The sequence below is a fragment of the Myotis lucifugus genome, unplaced genomic scaffold, assembly GCF_000147115.1.
Source record: "Myotis lucifugus unplaced genomic scaffold, Myoluc2.0 scaffold_856, whole genome shotgun sequence".
In the NCBI taxonomy this organism is placed as follows: domain Eukaryota; kingdom Metazoa; phylum Chordata; class Mammalia; order Chiroptera; family Vespertilionidae; genus Myotis; species Myotis lucifugus.
This window is the reverse complement of record NW_005871904.1, coordinates 93,380-113,014: the sequence shown is the minus strand read 5'-3', so window position 1 is coordinate 113,014 and position 19,635 is coordinate 93,380. Positions and strand designations below refer to the sequence as shown.

The following is a 19,635-nucleotide window of genomic DNA, read 5'->3' as shown; positions in this document are numbered from 1 at the left end:
GCCCCTGGTATCACAAGGCCCCCCTACAATGAATGCTTCTCTGAGGAGTGCTTGGGGGCTCCTATTTGTTTTCTGCCTCTTGGCCTTTTCCCCATGTCCAGCTCCCTTCCCTTTCATGCCTACAGCAGAGCCTATTACTGCAAAGTGGTGATGAGGCAAGGTGGCTGGGAGGTGCCCCTGCATGGGGGAGTTCTGTTGTTTTTATAATCAGTGCCAGCCCTGAGTGGATGGTGAGTAAGAGCCTCTTCCACTTCCCTCTGGGCTGTCCTCCTTTCTCACACCAGTCTTGCTGCTGGCCTGGCTTGGAGATGGTGCTAAGCAAGAGCGGCTGCCTGGCTCTGATTCTCCCCAGGCTCGGGACTCAAAGCTGGAGAAGGCAACAAAGTCTGTAAGTGGGGGCGGCGTTGGCCTGTGCTTCCCATCGGCCGGTATTCCTGCAGGAGGGCTTCTGGGGAGAAGTGGCAGATGTGCGGGCAGTAACGTGGTGTTCATTACTTTTACTGCCTCCATTAGGTAGGTTGAAAGTGCTTGTTGAGTGCATCTTCTGGCAACCTTGAGGCTGATTTTGAGGTTAAGACAGCATTTTCTCTAAGAGAATCTTATTTCTGGCAAGTTTCTTTGTTTTTAAATATACACAATATCTGTTTGTTCATTCTTATGTTTGAAAATTACAACGTAAATTCAATTACGGTTATCCATACTTTACTGGGCATTCGTTTGCCATTTTCTATTCTGCTTATGAGAGTAGGGTTTGGTTTGGGTTTTAGCTGCCGTTTTGTGTACGTTACTAACATATTTGTCAGCTATCAGATTATTACAAGCAGATATAAAGGGGAATTTCCTATAGAGAGACCTCCCACAAAGAATTTGTTTTGTACACTCAGTCGGGGAAAAGAGCAATTCATTGGTGTGTGTATGTGTGTATGGGGGAGGGAGGAGGGGTGGAGGGAACGTTCTCTTTTGCGGGAGGGGGGGTGGGGGGGTTCGGTAGCTGTAATCTGCAAAGTTTCTGCATCCTTAAGCATAAAGATTGGTTTCTCCTTTTGTAACATGATTTCTCTTCAAACTTGTAGTTTAATTGACTCCAGCTTTGAGTGACACTTTAAAAATGCTCTCCTGCCTCAGAAGCGCTTCTCCAAACCAGGTGTTCTTCATGCTCACCTGCGGGCCGTGTTTGATTAGCAGCCAGCTACAACCGGCTGTTCTTACTTGTGCCAAATCCTGTCTATATATGGGAGTCTGTGTCTGAGAAGACGAGTCATGCTCATTGTTCAGTCCTCTTCCTTGGAAGTACTGTGCCAAAATCACAGAAGCAGAAAAGCCAGAAACAGTATGAGGCTTGGTATTGATGAGCCATAAAATCAGAATTTCACCTCATAATATTGCTTTGTTCTTGGATACATCATCCTTTCCAGCTATGAGCTCACCAACCCTTGCTGTATCTCTGGGCCAGTTGGCATCATTGCCATTCTACAGATGGAGAATGGGAGATGCAGTTGGGAAGGCCAAATTGCCCCAAAACCAGGTGATCTAGCTCAAACTGGGAGCCAGCTCCCTTGACTTCCCTCCAACCCCTTGCTGTCTAACAACGCAGCTTAGAAGAAAAAGCTAGAGGCTACGTGGAAACTGCCAGTGTTGCCTGAAAGCAATCTGTATTTGAATCATTATGCAGCCAGGAGAGACCAAACAGTGGGTCAGACAGTGGATACATAAATGTAGACTGGGAGAAGACAGAAGCGGAAAAGGTTGAAAATGAGAAAATTAGGATCTAAGTCCAAAAATAGGAACTATGCTGTAATATTCTTTTTATGCCTCTGTAAACTATGGGCTGAAATATGCTAGATTATATCTGTCATATGGAAAGTGCAGGATGTCCTCCAGTAGGAAATGATCATCCAAGTAAAGCCAGTGCACAAACTTGAATCATTAATGCAGCAAATATTTATTATCTCCCAGGAGCCAAATCCTGTAATATTCATCTTTGAAGCCTTCCTGCCTATCACATGGTGGGTAAAGAAGGTGGCTGAATGGATGGGTGGAAAGGTGGATACACGTTGTCCACGAAATTTCATGTGAAGGACTCCCTGTCTTCTCTCTGCTCTTCCTCCCTTGGGAAAGCTCCTATAATCCTAGACTACTCCTGCCTCACCTCACCTCTCCCAAACCACCCACTCACAGGAAGGAGACTTTCCTTAATGAAGGCAAGTAAACACAGGCCTGGGTGCCCATAGGGAGGAAGCCTTGATGTACTTTTACCCAGATTGAATCTGGGGATACCACGTCAGGAAGAAGGTCACACCCAAACCGACTCAGGAGAGGAACATTTGCATGCGGTCAGCTTCGCTGCAGCAAGCCCAGCACGGGTGTGTGATCTCGGGGGCAGGCAGTCAAAGCACGTTTGCCGCCGTGGCCTCCAGAGCTCCACTACCCTCCATCCACTGTCTCTTGAGCTTGCCTCCTAGGATCCCAGCTTCACATCAGACATATGCAGCCAGAATCTAGGAAAGGCACACCAGGCACCATTATTTATTGAATGCCCTCGATGCATTGGCCTCGAACCAAATGCAGAATTAGATTACTGTACCTGACCAGTTGGTTCACATTTTAAACAAATAACCAGGCAGATAGAGGCGAACTAAGTAGAAGAAATGTACACCAGGGAGAGACTGGTGCTGGAGAGGGGAAACCAGTCAGCACCTGTTATTTTAGGAGCTTAAGTAGGACAGGATCTTAAAATATTTCAGCTCCTGCTCCATGTTCTTGGTCAGCCAGAGGAAAGGCAGCCTTGGTTGGGTGAGGGAAAGGGAAGCCACACATTTCATGCCCTTAATGTGGATTTGTTTCTTTGTGGTTGTTTCTGTCTTTGGGCCACTGCTGGGCCTTGTACGTACCTCTGACAAAGCATGTAGCCAGCCATGGCCAAGCAATTATTCGTTTACTTTCTGTTTCTTCTAATAGAACGTGAGCTCAATGAGGGCACGGACTTTGTCTCTTCATCTCCAAAGCCTGCTCAATAAATGCTTGTTGAATTTACATGGGATACCAGCCCGGTGACTATAATTGAGTCTGAAATGAGAACTTGGATGAGGATGTTGGATACATCTAGGAATTCAAAATAAAGTGAATGTGGATTCGAGTGGTCAGGCGGCTTTACTCACTGGGATCTTGAGATGATGGTATTAGAGAGAGGAGTGGGCAGTCACCTGAGACAAAGACTCATAATTGGAGGGAAGGGGGAGGTGCTCAGAATTGGGAACAGTGAGTGGACCGGTGTGGCTGAAGCAGAGGGCTCAAGTCTGAAATGCTGTGTCACATATAAGAAAGGCAGGATGAGGCCAGTGTGTGAAGGGACAAATGAAAATGTTTGTAATTTAAACTTCGATGATGGGAAACCACTGAAGCCATTTAAGCCAAGATGTAAGTGATAAAAGAAAAGCTCAAAAGAGCCGAATCCCACAGCAGCAGGCAAGATAGGTTGGAGGTACCAGAAGCAAGGAGCCTGTGTGTAAAGGTATAGCAACAATCTGTGAGTTAAGTGATAAAAATTCTGGTCTTAGGAAGGTGGTAGTGGGAATGAATGTCAGGATTCTGGGGTTTTATGATAAATGTATCATTTGTATCCATCGTTTTCTCTAAATGAAGATTAAAATAATGATGGCTAAACTTTTTATTTAGTGCTTAGTCACTATTCTAAGAGTATTACAAAAAGTATCATAGTTCATCTTCGTTGCACCCCTTTGAAGTACTAATAGTAGGCCCCTTTGAAAGATAAATTAACTGAGGCACAGAGAGATTAAGAAACTTGCCCAAGGTCATACTGTTAGTAAGACGTGGAGCCAGGAATCAAACCAGGATGTAATGCTGCACAGCTCAAAGTCTTAGCCACTAACACCCACATCACCAGGTTCATGGGAGGATTTATGGTATGATGAAAGAGACTCTAAAATGTGATATGTGTTATCATTCCCAAAGGAGAACAGGGAAACATTTCCTGTTCAGCTTATCTATCATCATTATTAACTAGAGGCCTGGTGCATGAGATTCATGCACTGGGGGGTGTGGGAGGGGGGAAGGTCCCTCAGCCCGGCCTGCCCCCTCTCACAGTCCGGGACCCTTCAGGGGATGTCTGCCTGCCAGTTTAGGCCTGAAGGGGATTGGGCCTAAGCCGGCAGGCAGACATCCCTCTCACAGTCTGGCTCTTTAAGTCTGGGACCTCTTGTTCCTTACTGCCTGCCTGCAGCAGAGGCGGGAGAAACTCCTGCCACTGCCACTGCGCTCGCCAGCCATGAGCCCAGTTTCTGGCTGAGTGGCACTCCCCCTGTGAGAGCGCACCGACCACCAGGGGGCAGCTCCTGTGTTGAGTGTTTGCCCCCTGGTGGTCAGTGCACTTCATAGCAACTGGTCGTTCCACCGTTTGGCCGATTTGCATATTATGCTTTTATTATATAGGATACCCTACTCCAGTTTAAGGTGACCACTATGCAGTAAAACTTAAAATCGGTAAAGGGATAATATGCTTTTTCTTTTAAACATTGATTTTCTTAATTTAAAAATTGATAATATTCATTTTATAATAATTTAAATATTACAGAAATAACAGATATAGCCCTGACCGAGTACTTCAGTTGGTTAGAGTGTGGTCCTGATGCACTAAGGTTGCCAATTCCATCCTCAGTCAGGACACATACAAGAATCAGCCAATGAATGTATAACTAAATGGAATGACAGATCTCTCTCTCTCTCTCTTTCTCTCTCTAATCAATTAAAAAAAGATATAACAAATATATAGTGACTACCCATGCAATCTTAATTGCCCCCAAATCATTATCCATTGTTGGGTGGAAATTTCTCTAACTCTTTTATGTATGCTGACACATTATCATAATTTATATTAGCAATCCTTTTTCCCTAAGGTGATCATACTGTTTCATAACATGCTTTTTCATTGAATATGTTTTGGATACCTTTCCATATCGGGACATACAGTTTTATTTCCTTTAACGGCTGTATGGGATTCACTTTCACTTTCAGCATGACCCAGTCTGGACTCATGTTCTTTTCCAATCGGCAGAGCAACAGGTTTGACGTGACCTAGATTCTTACCTCAATGCCACTTTTGTTCCTTTTGTGTCTTGGACAGGACTCAAGGAGACACAAGCTCAAGTGGGATTCAGTTTTCTGTTTCTGTGAAAATAATAGAAGCCAGCATTTATCTGGTACTCACTATGAGCCAGCAACTATTCCCAGCCCCACTTCATAGTTGAGAGATTGAGGCCTAGAGAGGTTAAGTAACTTACTTGTTCAAATTCATACTGTTAGAAATTAGAAAGTCCGCACTTGAACCCTGGCTCTTTGACTCCAGAGCCTGTATAGTTAGCACCATACTATCTTTATCTCTTTTACAGGTCTTTTACCTAAACTGGATAATGTGAAGTAGTTCCCATGGCACCATGTTGAGGGCCACTGCAGAATACACGTTAGTCTATTAAGATGAGCTCTGCTACTTCTCTTTACGTCACACTTCACAGATACCGGCCACCAACAAAGCAGGACTTGTCTGAAGAAGCACCTTCCCTTCTGCTGTCTCTCTCCACGCCCTCCCCCAGGTCACTAGTTAGCCTAGAGTTTGACCCACCACCTCTCAATTGCCCCAGAGGATGCCTGCTAGGGCTCAAACTTTATTTAGAATCCCTACTGCTGAAGGAGGCCATGGAGGGAGCGTTGCCAAAAGTTCCGTGGGTGAAGTGGAGTTCTCCACATTCCAAGTGGGCAATACGATGGCTGCGAAGGGCTGTGTCTCTCCACTCAGGACAACCCACACAGAAATTTCCAAAGAGCCTATTTAAGTACATGAGTATGGATAAACAACCTTAGTGGAGCATCCTTTAAAGACTTTGGGTTTTGTCTAAGTGAACTGGACTAGTTTAACATACAGTCTCTTCTAATGGAATAAAGTAACCCTCTTCTTAGCTTTGTGTTGGGAAAACCTATACAAAAGCATACAAGATAATCTTCCAGTCCTAGACTCTTCAAACCATTAATATTTGAATTATTTGTTTGTACCTAATTTTGTTGCTTCAAATCATTTCTCTCCAAGTTAGACGTTTTCATAAAACTTCAAGGTAAGAAGAGAAATGAAAATTTTAGTTCTTGTCTTACACGTGCTCACACAGTCCCCTAAAATGGTCAACGAGCCCCATCAAGGAAAGTAAACTCCCTGATTCAAAAGCAGACTATTTTATGTTCTGAACTTTTTAAAATTATGGTAATGTTCTTCTTTATATTAGCTCTGTCATCTGCTGTCTCATAACTTCATCCTTTCATCTTCCTTGGACCAAACAGAAAACACTGAATGATTTTCCCAGTTCACTACCTTCTAACTTTTTGAGGACAGCTGGCATTGTCTTGCCACACCTTCTCCTTTCCAGATTAGTCTTTAATCCCTTCACCTGTTATTCCCATGTCTTAATCTAGAGTCCTGGGCTGTTAAGGTCCTTCTTCGTTGATTCTGTTCTAAATTGTCCACATCACTCTCAGATGGGTGACATCTAACACAGAACATACACGGTGCTTCAGGAAAGATGGAATGAGGGCAATCGTTTACCTTTCTCTTGATGGTCTACTTCTATCAGATGTGCTAAACTTAGGATTTCACCCAGTTCTTCAAAAGAAGGGGAAATGAACGGAGTTGATTCTGGAAAGTGTGTAAAGAAATAACCTCGTCAAGCAATGCTATAGGAAAAAGAAAACTATGGGCCTAGATTTTTCATTTAGTGTATTGTAGCATCTTTGGGATATGCCATTTTTAATAATAATATTTACCCATGGTCTATCTATGAGACAGAAATTGTGTGAAAATAACAGTGCTTGACTTTTCATAAGTTCTGAGTGATAACTCCTGAGCTACCAGATATTGAAGTTTCTTTAAAATGTCTTAAAAATAAATGATGAGATATTGTAGAATATTTTTTTACGAGTGATTCTTTGAAGTGGATAATTAGCCCGGAAAGAGTACATGTGTGTGGTTTGTTTTTGGGTGTTTTGGTTTTTTTAGCAGCCTCCCCAGCCTCCCTCCTCCTTACTGATGACTTGATGGAGTCACGTTTCTGTGAATTCTTGCAGATTGTCTTGAAAGGTTTACTACTTCCCTCTTCCACTGAAGGAGTGAAGTACCCACTCCAGATCCAGATTAGTTTGTGTAACACTAGAAGAAAGTAAAGTAATAGAGTAATAGAATAGGTTTCCCTCAAAAAAATTTCTTTGATTAAAAACTGTATCCATGTAGTGGAAGCTTTATTTACACTTTAGACTTCTCTGGAGAAATTACTGCTAGAATAGGCAAAGCAATGTGTGATAGGGAGTATGTGAAGGTGGGAGACTACTTTAGAGTCCCTTGTGTCATTTCCTAAAAAAACACGTGATTGGGAACCTGTATAGGAGAATAGCACCAAAAATTATGACATACAAAGAAACTACTGTCAAAAATAACACTGCCCCTCAGCCATTAACTAAATTAAAAAAGGAGGACAAAAATCTTAAAGATGAATTTTAAATAAAGGCCAACTAATTATAGCAGAGAATGTGCTGGATAAGAGTGAGTACATGTAATTATATAGTAATTATGTTGAAAATATAATCACATGCCACCTAAACATTTGCTGTGGGATGAATCCATCCCCTTCTGATCCCAAAGACCTACACGGACTTTGTAAGACATGTGAGATGGTTCCCTCGTCTTAGCAGGGTGACCTCTTCCAGGCCAATTAAAAGGTGCTGCTTTGAGGGTATTGGAACCCATGCTCAAAGGGATAAAAGGAAATTGAAACTTCTATGAAAAGGAGCTAATGATGCCTGGAGCAGTTGGGATTAAAAAAGAACAAAGTCATTTTTAAAAAGATCCCCAAATCAAAGCGATGCTTCTCTCATCAAACACTAAGAGAAAGCAAAATGATTTTTAATGAAAAATCAGGCAATGGCATCAGCCTTTTGCCTAGAACTTGGGACTTTACTCAAAACCAGTGAGAAGTCTGGAGCAAAGTCCTTTGAACTTTTTGGGGAAAATGTGTTACAGAAATTTGAGATTATGTCATAAAAGATAAGCTAGCTTTTCTCCCAAATTAGATAAAAAGAATCCAGAAAGATATTGAAATCATGTATATCTAGGACTGATTTATAATTAATTTCTCATTTGATATAAAATTGTCCCTGCGTTAAAATCTAGCATTTTAAAAATTTGAGATACAGTTGACATATAGCATTGTACTAGTTTTAGGTGTACAAGAGTGACTTGATATATGTTTATGTCATGAAATGATAACCATAATAATAAGTTTAGTTACCATCCATCACCATATATACTTTTAAAATTTTTTATTGTGAATAGTTTTTTTAAGATGTACTCTTTAAACAACTTTCAAATATTCTACACAGTAATGTTAATTATAGTCACTATGCTGTACATTACATCCCAGGATTTAGTTATCTTACAACTTTGGAAGTTTGTACATTTTATCACCTTCACCCTCTTCGCCCACCATTCCTTCCCACCCTCAGTCTCTGGCAACCACCAATCTGTTCTCTGAATCTATGAGCTCGGTTTGGGATTTTTTTTTAGATTCCAAATATAAGTAGGAACATGCAATATTTGTCTTTCTCTGTCTGGCTTTTTTTTTCATTAGCATAATGTCCTCAGGTCCGTCCATGTGTTCACAATGGCAGGATTGCCTTCTTTTTTTGCCCAACTAGTATTCCAGTGTGTGTGTGTGTGTGTGTGTGTGTGTGTGTGTGTGTGATCTTCCTTACCCATTCATCTGTTGGTAGACACAGGTTATTTCCATGTCTTGGCTATTGTAAATAATGCTGCAATGGACATGGGGGTGCAGATGTCTTTTCAAGATAATGATTTCATTTCCTTTGAATAAATACCCAGAGGTGGAATTGTTGGATCATGTGCTAGTTCTATTTTTAATTTTTTGAGGAACCTCCATACTGTTTTCCACAGTGACTGTACCAATTTACAATCCCACTAACAGTGCACAACAGTTCCCTTTTCTTCACATCCTTGCCAACACTTGTTATTTCTTGTCTTTCTTATAACAGCCATTCTAACAGATGTGAGGTGATAGTCCAGTATTTCATTTGCATTTCCCTGATGATTGTGATGTTGAGCACTTTTTCATGTACCTCTTGTCATTTGTATACCTTCTTTGCTTATCCATGGAAAATAATGCTTATCCAGGTCCTCTGTCAATTTTTAAATCAGATTGCTCATTTTTGTCCCCCTCCCCCCATATTGAGTTACATGAGTTCTTTATATATTTTGCATGTGGCTGCCCAATTTTCTCATCAACATTTATTGAAGAGACTATCCTTTTCTCATGGTATATTTTTGACTCCTTTGTCATAAATTAATTGATCATTATATGTATGAGTTTATTTCTGGGCTCTTTACTCTGTTCCATTGATCTATGTGTCAGTTTTTATGCTAATGCTACACTGTTTTGATTACTATAGCTTTATAATATAGTTTGAAATCTGGAAGTGGATGCCTTAAGCTTTTTTCTTTTCAAGATTGTTTTGGCTATTCGGGGTCTTTTGTGTTCCATACAAATTTTAGAATTGTTTGTTCTATTTCTGCAAAGAATCACATTGGAATTTTTATAGAGATCGCATTGATTCTGTAGATCAAGCATGTCAAACTCGCGGCCTGCGGGCCACATGCGGGCAACAACAAATATTTTTGCGGCCCAGCCAATATAACAGTATGTAAGAAATGTTTTAATAAAATTTTGTAAATTAATTTTTCCAATATCCTATTATACATAATTATTAATAATAAACTACAACATTTGCTAATGACTGATTACTATAATTGTGTTGCATTCATTTTCCTTATGCATCTTACACGCAAGTGCACCATTTCTCTCCACTAATACTAGCAGCGAATATTTTAGCAGCCCATTGCCACTCATTAGTCTTGGACTGACTTGTTTGGTGTGCACAACAGGAAATATTTCGCTTTCAGAGAACAAGAAAAAATAGGTTTATTTGCGTTACACTTATTAATTTGTGCAGTTATTCAGTGTCTGGTAAGTTAATGTTCAAGAAAAAATATTAATTTTTATTACAATGTTCTATTATTTATATTAACAATTACTCATTCATTTCAGCCCTTTGTATTCAGCATGTCTCAAATGAAATAAACCTACGTTTCTATGAAAATTGAAGCTTTTGTTTTTTTGCGGCCCACATCAACTTAAACCTTGTTTATTTGGCCTGTGTTAGCCTTTGAGTTTGACATGCTTGCTGTAGATTGCTTTGGATAGTGTGGACATTTTAACAATATTAATCCTTCCAATCCATGAGCACACAACATCTGTCCATTTATTGGTGTTGCCCAGTATCTTTCATCAATGTCTTCCAGTTTCCAGTGCCCAGGTCTTTCACCCCCTTGGTTAAATTTACTCTTAGGTATTTTATTCTTTTGTAAGTGGAACTGTTTTACTCAATTGTAAGTGGAACTGTTTTCTTAATTTCTAAAATGTAGCATTTTGATGATGTGTGATGCACACAGTGAGTATTGTTAGGTGATTGCTGTGATGTTAATTAGTATAACCTTGTTAAGTTGCTTACTCCTTAATACAGTTTATAATCACCATTTGTATTAGCTCAGTCTACCTTAACAGTAGGCCACAGACTGGGTGGCTAAAGCAACAGAAATTTATTTTTCCACAGTTCTGGAGGCTGGAAAGTCCAAGATCAAGGCTCCAGCAGGGTTCAATTTCTGGTGAGAACTCGCTTCCTGGCTTACAGTGGCTGTCTTCTCATTATGACCTCACATGGCTTTTTGTGGGTGCATGTAAAAGTGTGCAGAGAGATACAGAAAATGTGCTTTCAGGTATTTCTTAAAAGGGACACAAAGTCCTTAAATCAGGGTCCCACCCTTATGACCTCGTTTAATCTTAATTAATTCTGTAGAGGCCTCCATCTCCAACTATAGCCACACTGGGAGTTAGGGCTGCAACATATACATTTGGGGGGAACATAAACATTCAGTCTATAACACCATCCAATAATAAGGTAGAAGTTAGGGAACTCCTGGGCTTAGAAAGGGATGAGGTTTCGTGCTGCGCCTGCACACCAATGGGCAATGCCTTTGTCATAGAGAATAGTTGAGTCGGTGGCTGACAAGCCATCAAGAAACCTAGGAGCAGGCTAAGACTGCATTTTTCTTTCTGTTTAAGTTGTAAATGAACTAATTGCCCAAGCCAAGGAGCACTACACCCTTGGCACAACTAGCAGCAGCCTCCTCATTACAAATTTGCTTGAACTCTTTTAAAATGTGTTTAATGGCAGTGTAGCCAATGGGAAATTCCCCATCATAAACCACCACTTTTGAACATTGGTTATCTATCAAGCAAATCAGGGCACTGGCAAAGGAAGTTTCACTGTCCAATTTCACTCCCTCTGAACTTCAATCTCACTGTGGTTTCAATGGTGGCTAAAAACATTATTTTAGAATAATGAAGAGGTTTGCCATAATAAGCAGGCTGTTCCTACTTATACTGGGACTCAAAGCTACCTTAAAGGGCTCAGGATGCCTCAGCTTGGATATTCTAGGATGAGTTACGTATCCTACGATGAATTAAATGTTAAATTTACAAAAAGAAAGTATATAGCCACTTCCGTGCCCATGTGTATTAAGCAGAGGCAAATGTATATCCAGTACTGGCAGTCAGCTTTAGTAGTTTAATAATTCAAGCTAGGTAAAGAGAAAGGGGAGTTGCTAAGACAAGAAAGATGGCTCTTCGCAAAAGCAAAAGACATCTGGACTGATAAAAGGGCAACTGAAAGAGGAGCTGAAGATAACCAGGAGAAACTGATCATAAATTTGCCTCAGGGTTCAGACAGGGGGTCACGGAGCTGAATTATAGGCAAGGGTCACTGTGGTGAATTCAGAACTTGTGTCCTGGTTTTGATATCTCTAGGCAGGCTCCTTCACCATGCACCCCATGTCCAAACACTAGGTGGCTGAATATGCATAGAAGGAAATAATTGCCCAATATGAACATGTTATGCATAGTTGATGGGACTTTGAGGCCCCCGAGAAGTAGGTCAGGCAGTGTGTCATGTCAAAGGCAAACGCCTCAGCTGTGTGATGTCAAATGGCTAATTAAAAACTCACCTGGCAGCTTAAAAGTTTTAATCTTTATATTTCTATTATGATTCCAGGAAGGCCTGGCCTGCCTGGAATGAGTTCATGCAGGATAAGAAATACACTTGAATATATATATATATATATTTACACACACACATTTCAACACCATAGCTGATGAACTAATATAGGTTTACCCATATTGTCCAGTTATTCTAGTTGGTTGTTCAGGGATACAGGCCTAGAACAGTTGTATCATGTGTTTGTGTTAGGAGAGAAGTGGGAAGAGAGGGCCGTGCATCATGAATAGGACTTTGCTTTATTTAAAATACAACTATAGGCCCTGGCCAGGTGGCTCAGTTGGTTGGAGCATCATCCAATACTCCAAAAGGTTTCAAGTGTGATCCCCAGTCAGGGAGTGTATGGGAGGCAACCAATCAATGTTTCTCTCTCACATCAATGTTTCTCTCTCTCTCTCTCACCCCCTTTCTCTCTAAAAAAATCAATAAAACATATCCTCAGGTGATGATTTTTTTTAAATTTAAAATACAACTATAAAAGTAGAACTGAAGTCCCTTAGATCTGATGCTGTAAAATGAGTTAATATCATGCAGAACTGCTCAGTAAATGTAAACAGTATGCTGTACAACTACATGGTTTATATCAAGCATGATGATCATTTCTGCCACTAGTGCCACTAAGCTGCCAGGGTTCGGAATCCTATATTGAGTCTTCCATGCACCAGACCCTGTTCAAGATCAGGATTTTTCTATCTTGGTTCTTATTACTGTTTTGGGCTGAGTAAGTCTTTGTTGTGGGGGGCTGTCCTGGGCACTGGAGGATGCTTAGCAGCATCCCTGGCCTCTACCCACTAGATACCAGAGACATGCTTCCTCCGCACCCAATTGTGACAACCCGAATGTCTCCAGACATTGTGAAATGTCTCTGGGAGCAAAACTGCCCGGGGCTGAGAACCACCATTCTAGACGCATGCCATTTTGGAGATGGGGTGTGGTGTATGCAAAGAGCATCAGCTGGGGAGTCACTGTCTTCATTCCTTCACTCTCTCTATTTACCAAGTGCTTGCTGTGGGCCAGGCACTGTGCCAGGTGATGGGGATATACGGATGAATAAGATAAGGTTTTTGCCTCAAGGAGAAGAGTCCAGTAAGGGAGAAGCACTTCTTGGGAAATATATTACCAGTCAATGTGGTAAATGCAGCAGAACAGCTATGCCCAGGAGCTAGGAGCACATGATAATGGTCAAAAGAGTAGAGAGCGCCTGACCCTATTTGGAAGTGGAAGATGGAAGCATGGAGGAAGGCTTTGGTGACTTGCCTAGTCTGACCTGAGTCTTAAAAGATAAGTAAGCGGAGGTGAGAACACTGGGCACAGGCATAATCCAGTGTTACATGGGCAACAGGGAAGCACAAGACTCAGAGGTGAAAACAAGCAAAGAATGTGTTGGATATTGGGCAGGAAATGGTAAAAGTCTGGAGAGGTAGACAGATGACTTTGTTTGCTGTTCTAAGGGCTGGTACTTTATTCTAGGAGGTGGGGAGCCATTAAAGGGTTTTAAGTGAGGGAGCGACATGTTTTTGTTTAAACTGATTGCTTTGGTTAGTGAGTAGAGAATGGATTTAAGGGACATAAGAGTGAAAGCAGGGAGACCCACTTAGGAGACCCACTTAGGAAGGCCTGAATTAGGACAATGGAAAGAGGAGAGGGATTTGAGAAATATTTCAGAGATAAAATGTCATGGCCTGGTGACTCTTGGGTATGCGAGATGAAGAAGAGAGAGCATCCAGGATGACTGCCTGTGGCACTTGTTATAAGGTGCCACTCTGGTGTCTAGCATATAGGAAAATCTCAGTGAGGGCAACCATTGTATTATACCATCATATCAACTTCTTCACCCCATTTTGCAAATGAGAAATTTGAAGCTCAGAGGGGAAAATGGTTAGTTCAAAGTCACACAGACAGTGAGTAGAGAGGCCAAGATTTGAGCTCTATTTGACTGTCTAACTTCCACCCTATGCGACTGCCTGGCTTTGGCTAAGTGTGGACTCAACTTGTGAAAATGAGTTCATTCAAAGGAGTGGATTTGGTTACCCCTGGCTTTTCATGCTTGGTAGGTGCTCAGTATTTACTGAATGGAGGAATGATTGATTTGGATGAAAATTACACCAATATTTACATATCATTTTCATACATTCCAAATTGTTGAGGGGGAAAGAAGTAGCTTACATAGCAGCTTACAGCTAGTATTACCTGCAAATATCACCCACCTGAGCTGCAGTGTTAGTCTCTTTTCAGGTTCCTGGCACCTACAACTGAAGTCTTAAGGCCCCACAGTCCATTGTTCTGCTTCTTTGTTTAAACATTCGATTTGTCTCTTCAGACACAGTGCCCAGGACATAAGTATAACAAATACTTGATAAATGATTCAGCAATTTTTATTTTTTTGAGCATCACCATTAAGTTCTGAGCCAATAAGAGGACCTCCAGTCCTATTTTCATTTCTATCTGAAAATATTAAACATGACCAAGACCAAGAATAACTATTGGGCAGGAAAAGGGGATGGTAGTCACTGGGCTAAAGGTTGAATCTCATGGGTGTCATTAAAATAAACACAAAGAAATTCCTGTTACTTCTCTCTAGGATTGCTCCCTTAACCTTTCCTTCTCCAAATCTAGACTTCAAAGCTCCTAGAAAAAAAACAAGATACAAAGTGTAGGATTAGTTGGCAAATTTATTTATATTTTAAGGAAGTGTCCCAAAAGGCCAGTTAAGCCTCTCACACAACAGTGACAGTTCCCATCGTCAGAAAACGCAAGAATGATTATAGCCTGTGACCTGTGACGGCTCTGCAGGCCCAGAAGAATGGCCAGGGAATGCCACTGGTATTTGTCTCTCAGTATCACCTTCTTTCACTGCTGCGGGGAGAGCTCTGGGCCTGGCTGGAAGAAGAGTCACAGCACTGCAGTTAGCAGCAGCTGCGTCTCTCTGTTACCTGTGTATGTGAGGATTTGTACCAGAACTGGAAAGGGAGAGACTTTCACAATTTTGTGCTCATGAAATTATAAAGTAGCAACTCAGAGCAGGGCCCCCTGCAATGGCCAGTTCTCTCCCCCCTGAATCAGGATTCCTTGGTTTGGGGTAGGGCCTCAGAGTGAGGGTCCATGGGGCGTCCCTCATTCCTTATTCCTGTTGCCCCCACTTGGTTCCTGACAACAAGGCAGCCCATGGAGGTATTTCTTGTACGTTTGTGGTACCAGAGCTGTCTCACCATTCCCAGAGCTGAGCTTGCTTTTCTCACAAGCAGGGCCTGTACTATGCTTCTCTTTAGAATCTACTATGGGCAATAGGTTATTAATATTATAGTTCACACTCAGTTCAATTTAAAAGAAATAGATTATTCCTTTAAAACACACACACACACACACACACACACACACACACACACACACACACTTGCCCTAGCTGGTTTGGTTCAGTGGATAGAGTGTCAGCCTGTGGACCAAAGGGTCCCGGGTTCGATTCTGGTCTGGGGCACGTATCTTGGTTACAGGCTCCTCCCAGGCCCGGGCACTGGTCGGGGCTTGTGCAGGTGGCAACCAATCAATGTATTTCTCTCACATCAATGTTTCTCTCTGTCATTCCCTCTCTCTTCCACTCTCCCTAAAAATCAATGGAAAAATATCCTAGGCTGAAGATTAACAGAAAAGGAACACATAAAAAAACACACTCTTTTTTAGGCTGTAGCCTGGTAACTCAGTTGGTTAGAGTGTCATCCCAATACACCAAGGTTGTGGGTTCGATCCCAGTCAGGGCACATGCAAGAAACAGCCAATGAATGCATAAATAAGTGGAACAACAGATCTAGTTTTTTTTCTCTCTCTCTCTCTCTTTCTCTCTTTCTCCCTCTCTCCCTCTCTCTCTCTCCTTTAAGTTTAAATTACAGGTAACCATAATATTTCTCCTCTTTATGTCTAAGTACTGGAGATTCCTCCAGATAAATCACCCTTGATCTATATTCCCTTTGCCTGCCACATTTTATTCCATCTTCAGATCTCACTGTAGAGGTTACTTCTGACCTCTCCCTTCGTTGCATAGCACCCAGCAAGCGCTCTCCTCACTCTGAATTGTACCAGAAATGTCAGACCTTAGCGTTTCTTTGGGGCAAGATGGCACCATGTTCATTGTAGTGTCTCCGGTGAGGGCCACACAGTGAGCAGTCAAAGAATGCTTGGACCGCATTGGCCGGAGCGTATTGGAAAGTGCAGCGGCCCCGTCTGCAGGAACCCCTCCCAATAAGTCACTTACCAGCTGTGGAACTGGAAACATCTCTTCGTGTTGCCAAACCCCAGTTTCCCCATACAAAAAATGGAAATAATAACACATCTTAAAGAGCTGTGGAAAGTCTGACACAGTTTCTAGCACATAGTGGGTGCTTAATAAATATATTTATTCCTTTGATCTTTATATTAGGTTGAGGGTTAGAAGTTCCTTCCAAAATATTTATGCTGAATGGCAGGGATATAGCTCAGGATAAAGCATTTGACTGCAAAATGTTTATATTTGGCCACTGAATGGGTGAGAGGTCTCACTCTGAGTAGCAGCATGTGTATTTTTTTTTGTCATCTTTTCCCCTGATAAAGTGACACACACATTAATTTGTAGCTACCCACTCTGTTCAAAGCTATTTGCCTTCATTTGAATGATTTGCCTTAATCTAACCTGAATGTGCCTGCTCATTACTAGCTCTAACAATTAAACATGGACTGTTAATTACCATTCCACTTAAAACAGTTGCCTTTTGGTTCCAGGTATGCGCGGCCCTGTTCGAGAAGCCAAATAGTGAGTGTGCTACTGTTCAAGGTCCCCTAGGGGCTGGGATTCTCTTTCTGTGGAGCAACAGTGACATCCATTGGCCTGTTGTGCTCACTAGGAAACCGGCTTCTCAGCTCTGTGACTGTTGCGTTTCCTGATACAGAAACGCAAAGACAACAAACTGTCTTGGTCTCAACAAATAAGTCAAAGCGAGGGGTGAGCTAGCTTTGACTTACTGGGAGGGGTTCCTGCAGACGGGGCCGCTTTCAGGACCCTCCCACGGACACACATCCTCAGATCAGTGCCAGCCGGGTCTTCCCTTGCGGTCAGTCCTGGAATTGGTCCTCCCTTTGTGAGTTCAGTAAATTACAGGGCTGCGGGGAAACCATCAGTTTTGGATTTAGATATGCTATTGAGTGCGTACACCCGGGCAAATCACTTCCTCTCTGAACCTTTTCCAGGAAGGGAGGCTGCTGACCATACCTGTTTTGCAGTTACAAGAGCTTTTCCATACCGTTTATAATAAATTTCCACAATCCCACGACAATTGTGAAAATCGGGAAAGCATGAATTACCTCTGCCTAGCTTCCTCCAGACTGTGAGGATGGGAAGCTGAGCACCAAATTACAGGTGTCCACACCTCAAGCCTTGGTCACATATGCTTAGTGCCTGGGATGGAATTAACCAGGCCACTGCTCTGGGGGAGAGGTGAGAACTCTCGAGAGAGGTTCTAGAGATAGAAAATCAAAGGAGAGGTTATGGGGCTGGATATGAGATTGAGCATCCACTGTTCTGACTCGTTTCACCACAGATTAGTTCTGCCTATTCCAGACCTTCCTATAAATGCAATAACACAGTATGTACTCTTTTGTGTTGGTATTTTTTTACTCAGCATGTTTTTGAACTTCATCCCTCTTGTTGCATAAATTAGTAGTTCATTGCTTATCCATTCTCAAGTTGATAGACATTTGGACTATGACCAGTTTGGGGCTATTATGAATAAAGCTACTATGAATATTAGCGTACAAGACTTTTTGTAGACATATGTTTTTATTTCTCTCGGTATAGACCTAGGAGTGAACTGCCAGATCATAGGGTAGATAGATCTACATTTGACTTCTAAGAAAGTTTCATACCATTTTCCAAAGTGGTTGTACCATTTTACAGTCCAGTTCCAGTTGCTTCACAACATTCTCAACATTTGGAGTTGGCAGTTGAATTAGTTTTCTAGGTCTGTGTTACAAATGGCCACAAGCAGCGTCTTAAAGCAGCACTGGTGTGTTAGCTCACAGTTCTCCAGGTCAGAAGTCCTGTATGATTCAGTTGAGTTCTCTGCTCAAGGTCTCTGGAGGCTGACCAGAATGCTGGCTGGGCCGGGTCCATATGTGGAGGCTCTGGGAAGACTCCACTTCCAAGTTTATTCAGGTAATTGGTAGAATTTCATTTCTGCGGTTTCCTTACTGGCTGTCACTGGGGCACCTCTCTGCTCCTAGAGCAGTGACGGCGAACCTGTGACACGCATGTCAGAGGTGACACGCGAACTCATTTTTTTGGTTGATTTTTCTTTGTTAAATGGCATTTAAATATATAAAATAAATATCAAAAATATAAGTCTTTGTTTTACTATGGTTGCAGATATCAAAAAATTTCTATATGTGACACAGCACCAGAGTTAAGTTAGGGTTTTTCAAAATGCTGGCACGCCGAGCTCAAAAGGTTCGCCATCACTGCCCTAGAGGCAGCCTGCATTCCTTCTCACGTGGCCCCCTCCATCGTCAGCCCTGTAAAACACACTAAATTCCTCTGGTGCCTTGAATCTCTCTGACTTTCTCTTCTATCAGCCAGATAGTAGGCAAACGTACATATATTCTCCAGTAGAGAATAAAAGAGTTGTAGGCCTGTCTTTCATGAAACTGCTGTAAAGCCGCCTTATTTTTCAAGATGAACTCCAGAGAAGGTGGGTGTGCAGTCACACGACTTGCCAAGTCAGGACTAGAACCCAGGTCTCCCTGTGGCTTTACACCAGAGGCAAGAACCAGCAGCAAACAAGCCCGATCTCTCCTGAAGCTGTATTTTATGTGGCCCACAGAATGGTGCTGTTTTTTATTTGAATTACTGTCCAGCATTTAAAAACTGGAAAATTTCACATTAAAACCCAGATGCCCAGCTTTTTCCTGAGAAGTTGGGAGCTCAGGCAAGTGCACCTGCTCTCCACAAGCCCTTTAGACAGGGCATGAGGACTCCAGGTGCCCCAATCCCCTGGCTCACTTCAACCATTTACCTTCTTGATTTCCATAGGAATTTGAGTCATGGCACCTGCCTTACCCCAGCTGCCGTTTGAGACACTTTTTCTGACTGTTCAAACACTTTCTTATCGGGGCTATACATGCCAAATATATTTGGTCCTCGTTTCCTAGCAATTGGCGATAATGCGACAGATTTTCAAAATAGGGAGCTATTTCCTGGAATTAATGCTGGCCATTTAAAAGAGCGTTTTCTCTGTAGGCCCATAGTCAGTTACCATGTGGGTGCCCAGCATTCATGTAATTTCAAAAAGGACTCTTTCTAATGGGCTTGCTTACTAATCAGGAACTTCTGACTTTAGATAAATAGAACATTTTGTATTTGTGAAGTCAAAGGGTTTATTA

General features: G+C 42.0%; 1 protein-coding gene across 1 annotated transcript in view; it reads left to right on the top strand.

Annotated features, from left to right (window-relative positions):
* The first annotated feature begins 225 nt into the window (after positions 1–225).
* Positions 226–19,635, top strand: part of SHROOM3 (shroom family member 3) — a 112,783-nt gene continuing 93,373 nt past the window's right edge. The window contains 1 exon segment of the mRNA XM_023747376.1: positions 226–388. Within this exon segment, the coding sequence (XP_023603144.1) occupies positions 228–388 (161 nt within the window). The 5' untranslated portion in view covers positions 226–227.